Below are 20,586 nucleotides of genomic sequence, written 5' to 3'. Positions count from 1 at the left end.
GAACTGTTTGAGAGAGTCCAGCACAGAGCCACAAAGATGATGAAGTGAATGGAACAGCTCTGTTAGGAAGTGCCTGAAGGAGCTGGGGCTGTGCTCCTTGGAGAGGAGGAGCCTGAGAGGTGATCTCGTCAGTGGTTATCAATGTGTGCAGAGTGAGTGGCAGGAGGCTGGAGCCAGGCTCTGCTGGGTGATGCCCAATGACAGGGCAAGGGGCACTGGGTGGAAGCTGAGGCATAGAAAGTGTCATGTAAACATGAGGAAGAACTTTTTCCCTGTGAGGGTGACAGAGCACTGGAAGAGGCTGCACAGGAGGGTTGTGGAGTCTCTGCCTCTGGAGATATTCCAGACCTGCCTGGATGTGTGATCTACTCTAGGTGAGCCTGCTCTGGCAGGGAGATTGGACTGGATGAGCTTTGGAGGTCCCTTCCAGCCCCTATCATTCTGTGATTCTGTAACCACTGGAAGCTAATTTTGACAGGTTTTTATGCTTATGGCACATACAGGAACTCCAAAATGGCACACACAGGAACTCCAAAATGGCACATACAAGAACTCCAGAAACTTAGGCCAGACTTCATGGGTTGTTTGCTAGAAGCATCTTCACAAGGGACCTGCACAACATGAAATCTTCTTAACTCCCCAGAGTTCCTCAACGGATACAATGGATACCCACACAGTGTAAGTGACCTGTTAATAACCAATCCTTATTTATAGACTGATCAATCGCAGCATCCTTTTATAGGCTACACCAAGAGGAGTCAAATCAAGTAATTTTCTATGTTATCATTTGTACAATAGCATAGTTATGAGGAGGTTTTACTTAACCTATCTCCAGGAGATTGAGGGAGGTTCTCCTCTCCTCTCTCTTACTCTGCCCTGGTGAGACCCCATCTTGAGTTCTGCATTCAGTTTTGGGCTCCCCAGTTTAAGAGGGATAGGGATCTGCTGGAGAGGGTCCAGTGGAAGGCGATGAGGATAATTAGGGGACTGGAGCACTGCCTGATGAGGAGAGGCTAAGAGAGCTGGGCCTGTTTAGTCTGGAGAAGAGAAGACTGAGAGGGATTTGGTACATGTTTATAAATATCTGAGGGTTGGGGGTTAGGGTTGGGGGGACAGGCTCTGCTCACTTGCTCCCTGGGACAGGACAAGGAGCAGTGGATGTGAGCTGTAGCACAAAAAGTTCCAGCTCAATACAAGGGGGAACTTCTTTGCTGTAAGGGTCCCAGAGCACTGGCACAGGTTCCCCAGAGAGGTTGTGGAGTCTCCTTCTCTGGAGACTTTCAAGGCCCATCTGGATGTGTTCCTGTGTGACCTGAGCTAGATTGTATAGTCCTGCTCTGGCAGGGGGGTTGGACTCGATGATCTCCTTAGGTCCCTTTCAACCCCTAACATCTTGTGAGCCCGTGATCAGAAGAACAAGTCAATAACAGCAGCAAATGGCTGCATTTGGGATTAAATGCTCCTTACATTAAAAACAAACAAACAAAAAAGCCCCACAAAACTCAAGAGGTGAGGAGGAGCAACCGGTAGCCTTTTACCCTTCATCACCATTTATCTCTAGGATTCAGTCACTTTGGTGATAACAAGACACAGGGATCTTAATTTCCATTAAAAACTAGAAACTATGAGAAGGAGTTCTAATTGCATCAGTGTCATGGTTCCTGACAGGCTTTCAGCCTTAGGCCAAACCCTGAAGATTAAGTGAGCTGTGTCATTAGCCCAGTCCCTAAACGCATCTCAGTGCTTTAGCTCATAGATCTATAAGTTAAAAAACACAAAGAGCAAGGAGAGCAAACTGGTTGAGTGGAGTGCAGAGAGGCTGCAGTCATCAGTAGTTTGCAGTGAACTTGCAGTGCTAAGCAGTGGCACTTTCAATGCAAAATGAGCCCTTTTGCTGGGAAGCATCAGTGCAACAGGATCCTCTACTGGCAGACTTGGCAGCACTTTGAGTTGGGCTGGACTACCAGAACAGACATCTGGACAAACTATTTAAGCAGAATATATGACTTAACACAAACTGTCCCTTACAGAAACTGTCCTTCAAAAGCAATCATGCCTACCTGATCTGAGAGTAGCAGAGTTGCTCTAAAAGCTAGAGAGCTGTGCTGATTTTTCTGCCTGAGGGTTCTACCTAATAATAACAACCTGGTTTTCTACAGTGGGAATTGATTTTTGGCTGCATACGTTTCCATTCCAGGCTCCTTTGTAGTTGTTTTTAACTTCAGCAAAAAGCAAGATTTGATTTCAGCTAGAACCAGACATATCAAATTCAACTGGAAAAAAAAATAGTGTTCTGGAGGGGAAAGGAAAGACATTCTGGCTGGGAAGGAAAATGAAAAGGAGAGATTATATAACACGAGTGATGTGCAGATTGGATGTGAGCTCTAAGGACACGGCGGCAGCAGCAGCAGTTAGCAGGCACAACTTTCTGGATCTAACCTCTTCAGCTATTGTTTTTTCACCCATACCCTCTGCTGTGCACTGGTGAGAGAAGAGGTCAGGCTGGGTGCTGTGGCTGCACAGCCCATGCCAGGAACCTCTTGGTACACTGGCTACATCACCACGTCCCAGCCCGAGTGAGCTCATGAGGCTCAGCTGCACTTGGAGAGGTAGCACAGACATGTAATGAACACAACTGTCACACAGAGGCTAAGAGGGACGCTTGTTCCATGGGCTGCCTGGACAATGAAGAATTGGTGTGCCGCCCCCTCTCCTGCTCCCCAGCTGATGCCAAGACGGGCGGCCAGCCGCTGGCAGATGAATAGCAGGTCTGTTCCAGCAGCTGCCTGTCCTGCTCCAGCCAAGGGAGAGTCTCCAGCAGCACGGAGTGCCCTGCTCCGGGCTCTGTCTGCAGACGAGGAGACCCAGAGACAGGAGCATGGCCTCGGAAGGGGAGAGCATCAATCTTCAAGTGAGTCCGTCTTGGGGAAATACCCATGGGAGGGAGACGTGGGAGGAAAGATCCTCAGCCTGGGAGAATATCCACTGCTCCTGTCGTGTGCTGCTCAGCTTTGGCAGTCGTCTGCTCTTGAAAACTCAGTGCTGCTTTTCCTCTCTGTTCTGCGTTGATGAAAAGCTAGCAGCAGGATCTCTGCCTCTTTCTGCCAGAAGTGGTTGTGAGCCTTTTCCCAGAAGGGTCAGGGTAAGAAAGGGCAGGGTATTGCCAGCAAGAGCTTGTTGTGAGGGAGACACAGCAAACAGGTGACTGGCAGCCACTGATTTATTGCACTTAAACCCGCTCTGTCCTTCTGTCAGATTACAGATCTGGATGTCAGTTGGGAAAATGCTGTTGCACAACTAATTAAACTATTAAACTGTTGTGTGAGAGAAACCAAAAGGTGCACACAACTTGCTCCTAAAAGTAAAATCTCCCTTAGCTACCCTCTCCTGCCCGGGGAAGTGGTGGAGTCGCCGTCCCTGGGTCTGTTCAAGGCAAGATTGGACGTGGCACTTGGTGCCATGGTCTAGCCTTGAGCTCTGTGGTAAAGGGTTGGACTTGATGATCTATGAGGTCTCTTCCAACCTTGGTGATACTGTGATACTGTGATGCTGTGATATGCATACCTACATATATAGATGTATATGTATGTATTTCTACTCACCAAGGTGGGGCAGGGTGTGGGGGCTGAGATTCCTTAGGTTCCTTCTAAAGGGGAGAAGTTCCAAGCTGCAAAGGCTGCTCCTGTGGAGCAAGACCTGAGGGCAGGCTGTAGCCATGTGGGGGTCAGTCTCTTCTGCAAGGCAACCAGCAGCAGAACAAGGGGGCATAGTCTAAAGCTGTGTCAGGGGAGGTCTAGGCTGGATGTTAGGAGGAAATTGTTGGCAGAGAGAGTGATTGGCATTGGAATGGGCTGCCCAGGGAGGTGGTGGAGTCACTGTCCCTGGAGGTGTTGAAGCAAAGCCTGGATGAGGCACTTAGTGCCATGGTCTGGTTGGTTGGGCAGGGCTGGGTGCTAGGTTGGACTGGGTGATCTTGGAGGTCTCTTCCAGCCTGGTTGATTCTATGATTCTATAAGAGCAGGAGCGAGAGGGAGTGCTTCTCTCCACAGCACAACTCCCTTCACAGCCCTCTGGCTCTGGCTGTGGTTGATTGCTCAGTTAGTTGAGGGAAAGTTTCTCCAGGCAAGCAAAAGAATTCTAGACCGAGGGACACCGAAAGAGACAAAAAGCTGATAAAGATTCAGCTCCTTACAAGCCTCACCTCGAGGTCTTGCCTGAGGTGGGGTGGGGTGGGGGTGATTACAACTGCTACAGAGCTACCTTTTGGTGGAAGGAGGAGCAGAAGGGGCAAAAGTTAGCCTTCAGCCCTCAGGAGGAGGCAGCACATACTTCACAAGCTGCAAAGGTCTGAGCCATTCCTCATCTTGCAGGGAGGTGGTTGAATCACCAGCCCTGGATGTGTTTAAGGGTCGTTTGGATGTGGTGCTTAGGGATATGGTTTAAGGTGAATCTTGCAGAGTAGGGTTAGAGGTTAGTGATCCTGAGGAGCTTTTCCAACCTGGATGTTTCTGTGGTTCTGTGTGATTCTGTGATCTTACAGAGCCTTTCTGTATTTGGCAGAAAGTGCTCCCAATCTGGAGGGGAGAAGAACTGAATACATCAAACGCTGGCATAGAGGCCAGGGTTTCCTCTGCGTCGCTTAAAGAGAAGCAAAACTTTGTGGTGAAGCTTTTCCAGTTCTCTGTGTTCCTCTTCTGGGTGTTTGTGTTTTTTAAGCAGGGTGTTTCTTGTACTCAGCATGTGCTCTAGGAAAGGGCAGCTGGACAAGGGCTTGGAAAAAGAAACTGTATGAAATGAAATGGAATCAAAAGCCCAGGTCACAAACAGCCATCGAACTTCAGAAGCTCAGGTCCAAATCTGGAGAAAGGAAGAATATAAAGCATTGTGCTAGAGCATAGGTTCCAGCCCTGTGTAGTCCAGCAACAGGGTCCAAGTTTCAGAGCTGATTTTCCTGTCTGCAATGGTCTTAGTCACCCTTAGACTTGAAAGTGGGCAAGTCTTCTTAAGGGGCTCAATTTTTGTTTCCATGCCAAAGAAACTAAAATGGGAAGATTTGTGCCCTTGGAAATAGTCAGGATAATTTGAATCACAGAATCATAGAATCAGTCAAGGTTGGAAAGGACCACAAAGATCAGCCAGTTCCAACCCCCCTGCCATGGGCATGGACACCCTACCCTAGATCAGGCTGGCCACAGCCTCAGCCAGCCTGGCCTTAAACACCCCCAGGGATGGGGCCACAACCACCTCCCTGGGCAACCCATTCCAGGCTCTCACCACTCTCATGCTCAACAACTTCCTCCTCAAGGCCAGCCTGAATCGCCCCATCTCCAGCTTTGCTCCATTCCCCCCAGTCCTGTCACTCCCTGACAGCCAAGAAAGTCCCTCCCCAGCTTTTTTGTAGGCCCCATTTCAGATCCTGGAAGGCCACAGGAAGGTCACCTGGGAGCCTCCTCTTCTCCAGCCTGCACAGCCCCAACTCTTTCAGTCTGTGCTCACAGCAGAGCTGCTGCAGCCCTCCGGGCATCCTCATGGCCCTTCTCTGGACACGCTCCAGCATCTCTACATCCCTCTTGTAATGGGGGATCCAGAAATGGATGCAGTTAGTTTTAACTGGATAGGTTGGACTGGATGATCTTGGAGGTCTCTTCCAACCTGGCTGATTCTATAATCCTATGATTCTAAAGAAGGCCTGTGGAATGTGTCTCCAATTGCACAGGAGAGGTGCACAGCAGCTTTTGAAGACTCAGGAGCAGTTATGCTCAGATAAGAGAGCTGAGAATTGAGGAAGGCACACAGGTAGCTGTGACAGCTGGTGAAAATGCACTCTATTTAGACCTCAGGAAGAGAGGGGTCAGGCTCTCCTAGAATGAGATAATAACTGGAAAATGCAGAAATAAGTCAGCCAGGTACTTGGGGGCAAAGCTCAGAGGACAAGAAAATTACTCTAAATAAAAAGAAAAAGTAAAATTAACTTTTTGTTTATGAAAGCTTCCACTCAATGGAAAGTTTCAGGTCTATCAGGGGTTTGAAGCCCTGGTTTCATAGATCAAATAAAGAGTAAATGAGTTTTACTTATTAATATGCTCATAAACTTCTGAAAGAGTTTAGGTTTTTCTCTTTCAACCTCTCTGAAGGTTAAGTGAAGAGTGAAAAGTGATGACCCTCATCATCTTGAACCTTTTTAATACTGAAATAAAGGAGCCCAACAGGTCAAAGTTTCCTTGAGAGAGAGAAGTGAGAAAGCACACACCTCCCTGTTCCTAGAGCAGGAGGTGTGCAGTGTTTCAAACCACCTCTGCACAGCCTGCCAGAAGCAAAACCACATTACTGGCATTTTCTTTGCAGCCACACTTGACAGGAGTTTTGTGAAGCCAGTGTGCTAGTTTGAGCCTAGCTGGGATATTTTGGTGAGAAGAATGAGATGCTAGGCTGTGAAAAGGAAACAATGGTGATGGCTGCTGCACTCAGAGGCTTGCTGAGATGGATAAGAACAAGAACACAAACATAGATAACAGAGTTGCTCTCTGGCTCTGGCTGCATGCACTTCTGTCTCTCTAACCTGCTGTCTGTGTAACTAATCTGCCTGCTTCCTAACCCCCCTGGTCGATCCTCCAAACTCACCTTGAATGTAAGGCGAAGTCTGGGATAAGGTAGAGGAGTGGAAAGGAGGTGGAAGAGTGGTTGGGAGCCCCTCCTGGGGACTCTGTTTTTCGGAGGGCTGTTGTTTTTCTGTATTACTTTTTAACTTGTCTATTTCTGTACATAGCTGTAGATACTGTAAATATCTGCTTGTGTATTGTGCTAAGCTGTAGCTATAGCTTCATTGATTAATTGCCAGCTTCTAAGCCTAGTCAGGGTGATTTTCTTAAGTGTGGGGCACAGGTAACACCCAAACCATCACAGCCAGTACAAAATATAGGTTAATGCACACAGATTCTTGCATGCTGATGCCCAGGAAACATACAGTGCTAGCAGAGGAGGGAAAGAGCTGTACACACAACTACACAGTGTGACAGACACACTCAGCCCCTAAGCAAGACCAGTGGTGATTTGCTTCAGACTCCAAAGGAGGTAAAAACCTAGGCCATAAACAGAGCAAGTTTCACTCTGTTCTCTGACTGCTGCCAAAGGAGCAGAGTGACACAGGGAGCATCCATGCGTGTGAGCATGGAACACCATGTCTGTGATTACCAGATGAATAGCCAGTGGCTTTTCCAAGACTCATATATCAAGAAACAAAGCAAGCTGTGGGTACAGTGAGTTTCATGCTTACCTTTCCCATGGCATGCAACACAAGCCAACCTCTTTATCCCATAAGTATGACAGCCTAAGTGAGCCTTCTGTTGAGCTCTACCAGCTAAAGAGCATAGTTGCATGGCAGTGATCTCCCCCTGAGCTGGGACACCTCTCAAGGTTGCTCCTCGACACAGAGAGACCTTTTACCAGTGGCAGATCTTTGGTAAGCAACCAATCTTGTACAAAACCTTGTAGTACAGTAGCTTTGATTTGTGCCTTGGTAACTTTGATTTTGTCTTGGTAACTCTGATTTGTGCCTTAGTAGTTTTGAATCATTGTTTGAGTCGTTGTGCAGTACAGTAATAGAGTGATTCTTGCCACTGAACTTGGTCAAGCTGCTCTTTTACAACTTAAAGCACTTTCACTAAGCTTTGGTGGCGATCCTTTAAGTGGTCTAAGTCACTTGCAACAAACTGACGTAGTTGGAGAAATCTTCAGTCAGGATTTGTGACACTTAGCTGTGACAAGTTGAGGGTCCTGGCAGTGATGTGAGTGGACAGGAGGAGTGATCAGTGGTGGAGAAAAAAAAAACCCAGAAGTCTTTAGGTGGAAAGTGCAGGTAAAAAGCTTCCTTTGAGTCCCTGCTCTGAGCACTGAAAGCAGAGCAGATGTCTTCTTGGAAGTTTCCAGCTGTGGGTTTTCAAAGAGCTCGTGGGAAGATGCACTGCACACTCCGAAGTGGTAATGTATCAATCCTCCTCAGAGAGCCTCTGGATAGAGTTACAGGAAGAGTCATGAAGCTTAACTGTGGTACAATACAGAAACAGGAATTTTTAGCTGTGGGAAGAGGGTCCTGTGTCTGAAGCTGTTGCATGGTACCTACATGTCCAGGTAACAGAGTGTGAGCCTCTGGCATTGCATCAAAGAGAGATGGAAGAGGCAAACAAGATTTAAGAAGGCTTTAAGGAGAACTGATTAGTCCTCAACTTCTTTGCTTATCCTAAAGCATGAGGACAGGAGCTCACGCAGCAAACTGAAAATCTCCGCACTAGGAGACTCCCTTACCTGCAAGTTATCAGCCTGTGCAGTTTTCTGTCTCCTGGAGCAGGTTCACAGGCTCACAGGATGTTCGGGGTTGGAAGGGACCCAAAGAGATCATCGAGTCCAACCCCCCTGCCAGAGCAGGACAATCCTATCTAACACAGATCACAGAGGAACACATCCAGACAGGCCTTGAAAGGCTCCAGAGAATGAATCTCCACAACCTCCCTGGGGAACCTGTGCCAATGCTCTGGGACCCTTACAGTAAAGAAGTTCCCCCTTGTGTTGAGGTAAAACCTCTTTTGCTGCAACTTACACCTGTAAGTTAAGTAAGGTGAGAAGGTTAAGTAAGGTAAAAGGTCAAATATTGGAGCAAGCATTGAGAAGAGATCAAGAGGTCCAGCAACAATATTTTGAGTTGTGCAAGCTAAAAAAGATACTTTCAAATCCCATAAACCGGTAACAGGATAAAAATAACTATGCTTTCCAGTTCCCTGCAGGCCCTGACACAACTGGTGACCAGACTGCAGGCAGTATATTGCATTAGAGAAACTGGCAGCTGTCACTAGTGGTGCTCCCCAAGGATCAGTGCTGGGCCCAGTCCTGTTCAATAGCTTTATTGATCATCTGGACCAGGGGATTGAGTCCAGCATCAGTAAGTGTGCAGATGACACCAAGCTAGGGGCAGGTGTGGATCTGTTGGAGGGTAGGAGAGCCCTGCAGAGGAACCCTGACAGGCTGGCTGGGTGGGCAGAGGCCAATGGGATGAGACTGCAAGATCCTATGCTCTTCTGCCTTAGCTGCAGGGACCTGCAAATGTGTCTAGCCCTACCTGTGCTGCTCCCAGAAGCTGTAACACACACACCAGATGACAGCCAGAATGCTCACAATGTATTGGGGAGGAGGCTTCTTCAGCCAGCCAGCACTGATCAGTCTCTTGTTCTACAGTCAGGTGTGGCATTTCTCCACTTCACTACACATTCCTCCTGCCTGCTCTGCCAGGACATGGAGAGCCTTTCCACTTCAGCTGAGCATTCACTTATGCCCTTCCCAAACGTAGATTTCACAGGCTCACAGGATATTAGGGGCTGGAAGGGACCTCCATGGATGATCAAGTCCCTGCCGGAACAGGAGCATGGAATCTAGTGCAGGTGACACAGAAACACATCCAGACAGGGCTGGAAAGGCTCCAGAGAAGGAAACTCTACAACCTCTCTGGGCAGCCTGTGCCAGTGCTCTGGGACTCAAGAAGTTCTTCCTCATGCTGATCTGGAACTTCCTGTGTTGCAGTTTCCATCCATTGCCCCTTGTTGTATCCCACAGTGCATCTGAACAGAGGGTGTCTCTGTCCCTTCCTTCCTGACCCCCAGCCCTGAGCTATTTATAAACATTTGTTGGATTCCCTCTAAGTCTTCTCTTCACCAGACCAAAAAGTCTAAGGTCCCTCAGCCTCTCCTCATCAGGCAGTGCTCCAGTCCCTTCAGCATCCTTGGAGCCCTCCCTTGGACCCTCTCCAGTAGATCCCTGTCCCTCTTGAACTGAAGAGCCCAGAAAGGGATGCAGTATTCCACATGGGGCCTCACTAGGGCAGAGCAGAGAGGCAGGAGAATCTCCTTTCATCTGCTGGACACACTCCTCTTAATAGTCCCCAGGATCCCATTGCCTTCTTGGCCCTCAGGGCACATTGCTGCCCCATGCAGGACTTGCTGCCCAACAGCACTCTCAGGTCCTTCTCCACAGGGCTGCTCTCCAGCAGATCACCTCCCAGCCTGTACTGGTGCAGTTTATTGTTCCCAGCTGCAGGACTTCTCCTTGTTGAGCCTCATTAGGTTCCTCTTGCCCAGCTCTCAGTCTGTCCAAGGCTCACTGAATAGCCTCACAGCCTCCAGGTGTATCAGCCAAGCTTCCCACTTCGGTATGGTCAGCAAACTTGCTGAGCAGACTCTGTCTAGCTGATTAGACAGGGTTGGGTGATAGGTCGGATCTTGGAGGTCTCTTCCAACCTGGTTGATTCTATGATGCTGTGATTCTGAGATAACCCTGCAAGAAAAAGGCAAGGATGTGACCTTGGAATAATTTCCTCTGATGATTTAAGAAGTTGCCCACCACTGCTATGAGCTCCAGGAAGGAGGCCATGCTGCCAGAGCACACTGCACAGCATTCAGCCCCTGGGCTTGCAGTGGTGGAGGGTGAAACTGCCATATGAGTGGTGTCACCTCTCTGCCCTTGCAGGCACAAGGGATTCCCAGACCTCCCTGGGCTCCTATGCAGTAAAAGTGTCACAGAAACTTTGGAACTGGACACCAGAATGGTCTAAGAACCCACACTGCAGATTCACATCATCAGTTGCCATACACCCCAGCACGCTCCTTTCCACTAGGCAAGTTATAATTCCTCATCAAATGACAGGAATCAGATATGCAGCACTATAACTACAGCTCTGAAAATCATCACACTCAGGATCTTAGAACTTTCTATCCAAAATAACCCCTGGGGAAGAAATTGCTCATGAAAGTTGCTTGGGTCAAGGTTCAACGAGCACTGGAAATTCTGGGGGAATCCTGTCAGCAGGGTTAGAGAAATGAGAAGGAGAAGATGAGCTGATTGTGCTGCTTGGTGAGTTGTTGAAGCTCTTTTTCTTGGGCTTTTATTTATTTTATCCTTGTTTTGAAGTTTTGAATGTTTGCATATTTATGTACATTTGCAGGAGTTTCCTCTTTGCGCTCACACAACTCCAAATGGTATTGTAGGGCCTTAAAAACAAAAAGCAAGACCCAAATTCACCGATGACCATAGTTCTGAGGGAAAAATACCTACTCCTAAGAGTCTAAGAGGAGCCAAAGGCAGCCAAGCATTCTTCTGTAGCCTGTATTTTACTGAAGGAATGTTCCTGAAGGAAGCAGCAGCACAGCAATACTTTGTACTCTCACAGGGCTTGTATGAGAGCCAAGTTCTACTGGTCCTAGTTCTCCAAGCATGATGCAGAATCATAGAATCAACTAGGTTGAAAGAGACCCCCAAGCTCAGCCAGTCCAACCCAGCACCCAGCCCTGGCCAGTCAACCAGACCATGGCACTAAGTGCCCCAGCCAGGCTTTGCTTCAACACCTCCAGGGACAGCAATTCCTCCACCTCCCTGGGCAGCCCATTCCAATGCCAATCACTCTCTCTGCCAACAACTTCCTCCTCACATCCAGCCTAGACCTCCCCTGGCACAGCTTGAGGCTGTGTCCCCTTGTCCTGTTGCTGCTTGCCTGGCAGAAGAGCCCAACCCCACCTGGCTACAGCCTCCCTTCAGGTAGTTGTAGAGAGCAATGAGGTCTGCCCTGAGCCTCCTCTTCTGCAGGTTGCACCCCCCCAGCTCTCTCAGCCTCTCCTCACAGGGCTGTGCTCCAGGCCCCTCACCAGCTTTGAGCTTTCTTGCCCTTCTCTGGACACCTTACAGCACCTCAACATCGCTCCTGAATTGAGAGGCCCAGAACTGGACACAGCACTCAAGGTGTGGCCTAAGCAGTTCTGAGTCCAGGGGCAGAAGAACCTCCCTTGTCCTGCTGGCCACACTGTTCCTGATCCAGCCCAGGATGCCATTGGCTCTCCTGCCCACCTGGGCACACTGCTGCCTCATCTTTAGCTACTCTCTACCAGCACCCCCAGATCCCTTTCTGCCTGTCTGTTCTTCAGCCACTCTGTCCCCAGCCTGTAGTGCTGCTTGGGGTTGTTGTGGCCAAAGTGTAGAGCCCTGAACTTAGCCTTGTTCAGTCTCATCCCATTGGCCTCTGCCCACCCAGCCAGCCTGTCCAGGTCCCTCTGCAGGGCTCTCCTACCCTCCAGTAGATCCACACCTGCTCCTAGCTTGGTGTCATCTGCAAGCTTACTGATACTGGACTGAATCCCCCAGTCCAGATCATCAATGGAGTAAGAGGTGTTTTGGTGCCCATTTTATTGATACTAGATTAAGGCAAAGCAGGATAAATGACCATTGATGTACCCAAGGACACACAAATGGCAAGTGACAGAAGCAGGAAGGAAAACTGAGGGTCTGTTTGGATGGCTGCATCGCCACACAGCAGCAATTGGGTCTGCAGTTTCATCTGTGCTTCTCCTGCTTAAATTCTTAATCTCCACTACTTCTAAAGAAATTCTTACAGGCTGTTTTGTTTAGTCACCAGAAACTGCTCTGCTACTTCATACACTGTAAAAAAGAACAGGAGTTGGAAGCTGCTGATAAGAGAACAAAAACATTTTCTTCTCTGCTGAATGTAGCTTCAACACCAATTGGAAACAGGTTTCGATGCACTCAGCTGTGTGTGCAGCTCTTTCTTGGTGGAGCTGGAGCCATGCTCAGCCATGCAGGAGTAGGAAGCAAACCCCAAAGCCAAATGAGCTAAATGATATTAGACAGAAATTCTGACTCAGAATGACCATGCAGGTTCTTGATGCAACAACTCTGCTTCAGGTTTCCACCTCTTTTTAGCTGATTCAAGATGAAACATTCCTGCCTGTCCCTGTGTGGTTTCAGGCCATGGCCACACACATTTTGCTGACTGGAAATGAAGAGGGGAGGTTCATTTTTGTCACCACTGTCAATTGTCATTGCTGCCTCGATGCTACTACTCCAAATAATCACTTGATCAAGACTGCCTGGGCCAGGACACCTGCATTACTGAGTGTCTAACTTAGATCATTGTGATATAACTTGCTCAGGGAATATGCAAGGGAATATGTCTAAGGAAGAATTAAGTACCCTGTCTTCACAAGTCTGCATGGGGACAGCAATAGCAGCTCCTAGGCTGGATGTTAGGAGGAAGTTCTTGTCAGAGAGAGTGATTTGCCATTGGAATGGGCTGCCCAGGGAGGTGGTGGAGTCACCATCCCTGGAGGTGTTCAAGAAAAGCCTGGATGAGGCACTTAGTGCCATGGTCTAGTTGACTGGATAGGACTGGGTGCTAGGTTGGCCTGGCTGAGCTTGGAGGTCTCTTCCAACCTGGTTGATTCTGTGATTCTATGACTTCATCCATTTCATTGCTGTGGGATAACTGTTTTGATTCTTGGATATTTCTTGACTGGTCATGTTATCTGAAGATCTAGTCCTTGGACAGGGCCGGTTGATAGGGTGGACTGGATGTTCTTGGAGGTCTCTTCCAAGCTGGATGATTCTATGATTCTTCTGGGATGATCAGAAGACACTGAGATTCCCAATCTGTGTCCCTCTTTAACTCAGACATAAAGCATAAGGAAAAAGGGGTACAGGTAGATATGCAATAGAATATATTCCTGCATTGCACAAGGGCTCCAGGTGTTTTCTTCCCTCTTTTGCCCACTGTGACACCTTGACTATCAGAAGAGGGTTGTGGAACAAGCAAATGCAACCTGCTGCTGTTGTCTTCCATCAGAATCAGCTTTGCACTGGATTCTTGGGAGCTGATTCTGGACCATTCCTCAGCCAGCCCCCCATGTTTGGCATGTGGCTGTGAAAAAACCTGCCCAAGGGAGCTGTGTCAAAGGGCTTTTACTTTGCTTTTAATGACTCCACGTAGAGTCTGAAGGAATCTGAAGCGCTCACGAAATGTGGTTTTCCCTCTGGTGTTTGCTGTTCAGCTGGCTCAGCAGCTCAACCGTTGAAAACTATTGTGAGGAGACTTAGCCTTTGTGAAATAGTGCTGGCCTGATCAGGTGGGGAGAGGGATGGGCAAAGTCCACCCACGCAGCACCAGCCCCTTCTGCCTCCTCCTCGGCTGAGGGGCCAGCCTGCAGCTCAGCTTGAGGGAGCACACACTGGGGTTCAGGTGTAACAACGCATCCTGGGGAAACGAGATATGGACTTAGCAAAAGAAAGCAGCCAACAGAGGAGGCAATATCTTCATCACTCTGGGGAAAGGAAAAGGAAAAGGAAAGGGAAAAGGAAGAGGAAAAGGAAAGGAAAAGAAAAAGGAAAAGGAGTAGGAAAAGAGAAAATGAGAAAAAGAAAAAGGGAAAATACTATAAGAAGAAAAAATAGAAAAAGAAAGAAAAAGAAAAAATAGAAAAAAAGGAAAAGAAAAAGAGAAAGAAAAAAGGAAGAAGAAGAAAAAGAAAATAGAAAAAATGAAAGAGAAAGAAAAAAATAAGAAGAAAAAGGGAAAAAAGAAAAGAGAAGACGAAAAAGAAAAAAAAGAAGAAAAAGAAAAAAGGAAGAAAAAGAAGAAAAAGAAAAAGAGAAAAAATGAAAGAAAAAGAAAAAAATAAGAAGAAAAAGGGGAAAAAAGAAGAAAAAGAGAAGAAGAGAAGAAGAAAAAGAAAAAAAAAGAAGAAGAAGAAAAAGGAAAAAATATTAAAAGATAAAAAGAAGAAAAAGGAAAAACAAAAAAAAAGGAAAAGGAAAAGAAAAAGAAGAGGAAAAAGAAAAAGAAAAATAAGAAAGAGGAAGAAAAAGGGAAAAAAGAAGGAAAAAAAAGAAAAAGAAAAAAAAGAAAAAGAAAAAGAAAAAGAAAAAGAAAAAGAAAAAGAAAAAGAAAAAGAAAAAGAAAAAGAAAAAGAAAAAGAAAAAGAAAAAGAAAAAGAAAAAGAAAAAGAAAAAGAAAAAGAAAAAGAAAAAGAAAAAGAACAAAACAGGAGAGCAGGCTCAGAAGAGAGCTGGGGCAGGGTGTGGTCTGCAGGATGACAGTCCTGCATGCCAGCAAGCCTAACAGATACAGACAGCTGATAGCCCTGGAGGGTTGTGTCCACAGAAAGCAGAGAAGATGGTGCTCCCCGTTCCATCCTAGCCTGTGCTGGTATAGTGAGAGGTGTGTTTCATGTCTGAGCTAATCTCATGCTTGATTATTCTGCTGAGACCACGAGAAAATAAAAAGAGAGGGAGAGATAACCAGGGCTAGCTCTGATGTGGACAGTGCTGCAAGCATCCTGGAGATCTGCATCTTCATCCAGAGATTCAACTCAGCGCTGGGCTCAGATAGGCAATGCAAGAGCAGATGGCAACAGGCTTTGGTGGCTACTAATTAGGTTAGCTTTTGGTTAGCCCTGTCGGGCTGAGTGGCTGAATCTGAATTCATTCCCAACTCCCTGTGTGCTATCTTCAGCCCCAAGGCTCCAGGCATCACCCTGAGTTCCTGAACTAGGTCAGTCTTACAGCGTTGCCTTTTCTGAGCAGCAGCAGATACCCAGGTGGGGAGAGGGGCTGAGGATTTGGCCGTGAGACAGTGTGGCGGTGAGCTCAGGTGCTGACTGCCAGGGTGAGGCTTCCTCTTGCCTCGGTCACGCTACAGACAGGGACATAATTGCCCCTGTGGGAGCGACTGACTCAGATGCTTGGCCAGATGCAGGGAAAGGTGTCCCCATAGCTGCCAAGAGCAAAGAACAGCTGAAAAATGGAAAGATGTCCTGCTCTGTGGCTGCAGATGATAACAGCACATTCCTCTTCACGCTGATCCAAAAGCAGGTTTTTTCCTTCCTTTGTTCCCCTCCCTGTTTTTTCCTATCTGATGAGAACAAATTTCTCAGCTCAGAGCCCGGTCTGTCTGTTGTTGGTCTGCCTAACATCATTTTTATATTCCTCTTTTTTCATTTTTGCTTTTCTTTTTACTTCTACTTTCCATATTATCAAATGACCTATGAAAAGTAAAGTTCAGCCAAGTAAACTTCAAAGGAGTTATGCAAGAGCAGGTAGCACTGAGCTTTAGAATGAACCTCCTACAGTTAACCATGCCTGACCCTGGACTTGATGAAGCTGCTTCTGAAGTCCATTGTGGGTACCTGCTGCTGCAGATCTGGTTGGAGCAGTCTGGAAGAGCACTGTTCCCCGTGGCCATCCCTCAGACAGAGGACACTGTGGCTAGCAGTATTGCTGGCCTCTCAGAGCAGTAAGTGACAGTCCCTAGCTGAGTAACTCCTTCAGCTACAGAAGCCATTTCCACACACACCATGCATTTGCACCCTGCACATGACAAAATGCTTCTTCATTCCTTATCACCAGCTCAGTGGGTGTAATTATAAGGTTGATTCAGCAGAAATGAGAGCAACACTTGTGGGAAGTTTGTCTTAGAAGCAGCAAGCTGTCCAGGCTAAGGAAAGGCTGTGATTTACTGATTACAATCTATGGATGAAAAGATCTTTGTCCTTTGAAGGCTTTCATTGTAAAGGGCAGGTGGGACTCTGTGACTCCTCTTGGTCATGTTATAGGTAATGTTCTGTCAGCCCAAAACTGTGGGAATATTCCATCTGTTAGCAAGCAGCATTCAGTCTGCCTTTTGCCCAAGGCACCTGTGTTACATACACGATCAACACTAACATGTTGATACCTGTGAGCAGAAGGAACTTCATATTCTCTACTCATTTGCTGCAGGCTTGAGGTGTTAGGAGGATGTACAAAATTAAGGCAGGAAGAGCAGGGAAGTAGAGGAAAGACTTCAAATGCAATAGGTGAAGCTCATGGAGGGACTTTGAGGTGGAAGATGGAAGCAGGGTCCTTTGAGACAGTATTTTTTTCAGAAGATGGGTAATAAGGCAAAATGTATTTGAAAGGCCCAGGGAAAGCAAGACTATATGGAGAGTGTCCAGAGAAGGGCCACGAGGATGCTCAGAGGGCTGCAGCAGCTCTGCTGTGAGCACAGACTGAAAGAGTTGGGGCTGTGCAGGCTGGAGAAGAGGAAGCTCCCAGGTGACCTTCTTGTGGCCTTCCAGCATCTGAAGGGGGCCTACAAAAAGCTGGGGAGGGACTTTTTAGGCTGTCAGGGAGTGACAGGACTGGGAGAAATGGAGGAAAAATGAAGGTGGGGAAATTCAGACTGGATATGAGGAGGAAGTTGTTGAGCATGAGAGTGGTGAGAGGCTGGAATGGGTTGCCCAGGGAGGTGGTTGAGGCCCCATGCCTGGAGGCCAGGCTGGATGAGGCTGTGGGCAGCCTGATCTAGGGTAGGGTGTTTGTGCCCATGGCAGGGGGGTTGGAACTGGCTGATCTTTGTGGTCCCTTCCAGCCCTGACTGATTCTGTGATTCTATGATTTGATGCTAGGCTCAAGAACTGAGGAAAAAGAACCCTGTAATGATTTAATTAAATATTTATCTTCCTCTCAGGTAGGGATAAATAAGGATTAGGAGTCCCTGGTCATGATAATCATAGTAATAATAGGTAGAAAGTAGTTTCTGTCACTCATCTTCTCTGGTCATGTCAGCATTAGCATCAAACAGGCTGCCTGAACAGGATATGGTGAACAGCATAAAGCAAAGGTTAGGCTGACATTTACACTTGGGGTTTTTCAGGAAATAATGCTGTGGTGAGTGCAGAGAAAGGTAGCACAAAACCACCCTCACAGGTAACACACTGGCAGTCCAGCTGAGCTGCATCAACTACAGCAAGCTCTGCTGAGGGAGGCAGAAATCAGAAGAGTGTGGTCAGAAGTGCCTGTAGGGATGAACTCCTCCATCAAGGCACAAGTGAAGCCAGGAGCTTCTCTGAGCCCATGCCACTTAATGATCATTCCAACCACAATGCCATGCTCCATCACACCCAAACACAGCTCCAAACACAAAACAATCCTGTGCCTACTCTGCTCTACATGGTCCCTAGTTTTTGGGTTTGGGTTTTTTTTCCTCTTTTTCCTTAACTCCTCCATTCCTCACCAACCATTCAGGACCTCATTTGGACACAGCCCTTTGGCTACCCCCATGTAAGAATCTAGCTCAACTATGAAACGTATATTGAATGAACCTCACTTGAAATCCAAGGCATCAGTGGTTCCAACTTCTTTTGCCACTTGGCCATCCTGAAGAGCAAAACTACAGGGTAAACCCCAGGTGCAATGCCAAAGGAATCATAAGGGACTTTGGTTTGTGCAAAACCTTGTTTCCCACCACAGCAGCGTCCACATTTGGTGGTTGAATGTGAATGCATTTCAGAGGCAGACTGTACTTGCAGCATCTGGGCACTCCATTGTCAGGGAAATAGTTGTTCTGCTTTAATCTCCTCCCACTTCTGTTCTGGCCCAGAGGCATTTGCTTCCCCAGTATGGTCTCCTAGGAAGGCCTCATTTGCTACACCCATTTGCAAAGGTCTCTCACAGCAATGTCTGCCCAGGAGACCTCTGAAAAACACAATTGGTATTAAGAGGATTTGGGCCTCCCTTTAATTTCTGCCACTCTGTACTATAGCTTCTCATTATAAAGTTAGCTCTTAAAGGTTCTTTGTCTCTGCAGGGTTCAGAGTTGCTGACTGAATGTCTGGGTCTAATTTTCCAGCAGTCCTCCTTTAACTGGCAATTCTCAGCTATGCTAAGTGTTTGTCTAATGCTACAAGATCGTTCCCATCAATCTTATTTAGTGTTTGGAACCTGCTTTCCAAAAGGGCAGGTGAGAAAACAAACTCCCAACCTGAATAAGAAGTCACCAGAGGAAAGCACTGGGCTGATCTTTTAGCAGAGGGACTGGGCAGCAGCTCTTTTCACAGAGTGAAGAGGAGTGACCTGGTCATAGAATCACAGAATCAACCAGCTTGGAGGAGACCTCCAAGCTCAGCCAGGCCAACCTAGCTCCCAGCCCCATCCAATCAACCAGACCTCTTCTGCAGGCTGCACACCCCCAGCTCCCTCAGCCTCTCCTCACAGGGCTGTGCTCCAGGCCCCTCACCAGCTTTGGCGCCCTCCTGTGGACACCTTCCTGCACCTCAACATCTCTCTTGAATTGAGGAGCCCAGAACTGGACACAGCACTCAAGGTGTGGCCTGAGCAGTGCTGAGTCCAGGGGCAGAATAACCTCCCTTGTCTTGCTGCCTACACTGCTCCTGAGCCAGGCCAGGATGCCATTTTGTTCTAATCTGGGAATGTAATTCCCATAGACAGTGCATGAGAAAGTGGCAGCAATCTACAGAGTGCCCAGGAACAGTTGCTGAGAGATGCCTGGGGTGCTACTCTTGGCAGGACATCAGGTTCCAGTAAAAGGCACTGGAGGCACCAGACTGACAGCAGTAACAATTTTTGACACAGATGAAGTGTCTTTCAGCTGAGGGTCAAGAAGAGCTTCTGCAGTGGTGGACAAGCTCCTTGTAGGAGGGAAAAAGGAAACTGATGCTCTGTAGCTGTTGCCACTGATTCAGAAGATAGGTCATTGTGCACAGAGAGTTAAAGGTCCAGGGAGAGTTAACAGGCAAGCTTCCTAGTGAACTGGCATCCACACAGTAACCTATTTTTTAGCATTTTAGTAAATCAGCTGCTGACATTCCAGGGACACAGTTTGAGCACCTGTAGGCAAATCAGGTAACCAAAGATTATGTTGTGCAAATACACAAAGTACTAAGTGAGTTCATGCACAGCTAATTGGCTTGAACATGAAACTCTTTCTACTCTGCTTGCTTTTCCTGCTTGGCACTCTTGGATGTCTTCAGAGGCCTGTTTAGAGCTTAAAGAACCAGAAATTTTAAAAAAGTGGAAGTGTATAAAAAGCTAGGGAGTAGAGATCATAGAATCATAAAGTCAAGCAGGTTGGAAGAGACCTCCAAGCTCAGCCACTCCAACCCAGCACCCAGCCCTGGCCAATCAACCAGACCATGGCACTAAGTGCCCCAGCCAGGCTTTGCTTCAACACCTCCAGGGACAGCAAATCCTCCACCTCCCTGGGCAGCCCATTCCAGTGCCAATCACTCTCTCTACTAACAACTTCCTCCTCACATCCAGCCTAGACCTCCCTGGCCACAACTTCACACTGTGTCCCCTTGTTCTGTTGCTGGTTCCCTGGCAGAAGAGCCCAACCCCACCTGGCTACAGCCTCCCTTCAGGTAGTTGTAGACAGCAGTGAGGTCTGCCCTGAGCCTTCTCTTCTGCAGGCTGCACACCCCCAGCTCCTTCAGCCTCTCCTCATAGGTCTTGCCAAGCCATGAGCTGCCAGCTTTGCCAGGAGCTTGCTGTGGCAGACAGTGTCAAAGGCTTTGCTGAAGTCCAGGCAGACTACATCCACAGCCTGCCCCACACTCACCAGGCAGGTAACCTGATCATAAAAGGAGATCAAGTTGGTCAGGCAGGACATTCCTTTCCTAAACCCATGCTGGCTGGGCCTGATCCTTTGGGCATCCTGTAGGTGCTTTGTGATGGCACTCAGGACAACCTGTTCCATGCCTTTGCCTGGCAATGAGAGAGAGCTGTAGGTCACTCACAAGCTGCTTGATGTTTTGGCTCTGGAGCCACATTTTGAAGCAGTAGCTTGCCTTTGGAGGAACAATTCCACACTTTGGCTGCCTTTCACAACCCCCAAGATCACTCTGGGCCTGTGCTTCATACACTGTACTCTAAAGATGTTGGTGGTGGTACAGTAGCAAAGCCTCCAGTGGAAGTACAGCTTCTGCTGCA

At 47.7% G+C, this 20,586-nt stretch overlaps 1 protein-coding gene across 2 annotated transcripts in view; it reads left to right on the top strand.

Annotated features, from left to right (window-relative positions):
• The first annotated feature begins 528 nt into the window (after positions 1-528).
• NINJ2 (ninjurin 2) overlaps positions 529-20,586 on the top strand; it is a 63,068-nt gene continuing 43,010 nt past the window's right edge. Inside the window, exon 1 of one of the 2 annotated variants that reach the window (XM_064155681.1) lies at positions 529-678. Coding sequence is in view for 1 of the 2 variants with exons in the window: in XM_064155680.1 (XP_064011750.1) it covers positions 2,879-2,911 (33 nt within the window). In the remaining variant the exon portion in view is untranslated. Of the gene's footprint in view, positions 679-2,767; positions 2,912-20,586 lie in introns of those variants that run through there. The other variant, XM_064155680.1, reaches the window with a different exon arrangement.

The sequence above is a fragment of the Pogoniulus pusillus genome, chromosome 15, assembly GCF_015220805.1.
Source record: "Pogoniulus pusillus isolate bPogPus1 chromosome 15, bPogPus1.pri, whole genome shotgun sequence".
NCBI lineage: Eukaryota > Metazoa > Chordata > Aves > Piciformes > Lybiidae > Pogoniulus > Pogoniulus pusillus.
The sequence above is the reverse complement of the archived record's forward strand: the minus strand, read 5'-3'. Positions and strand labels throughout refer to the sequence as shown.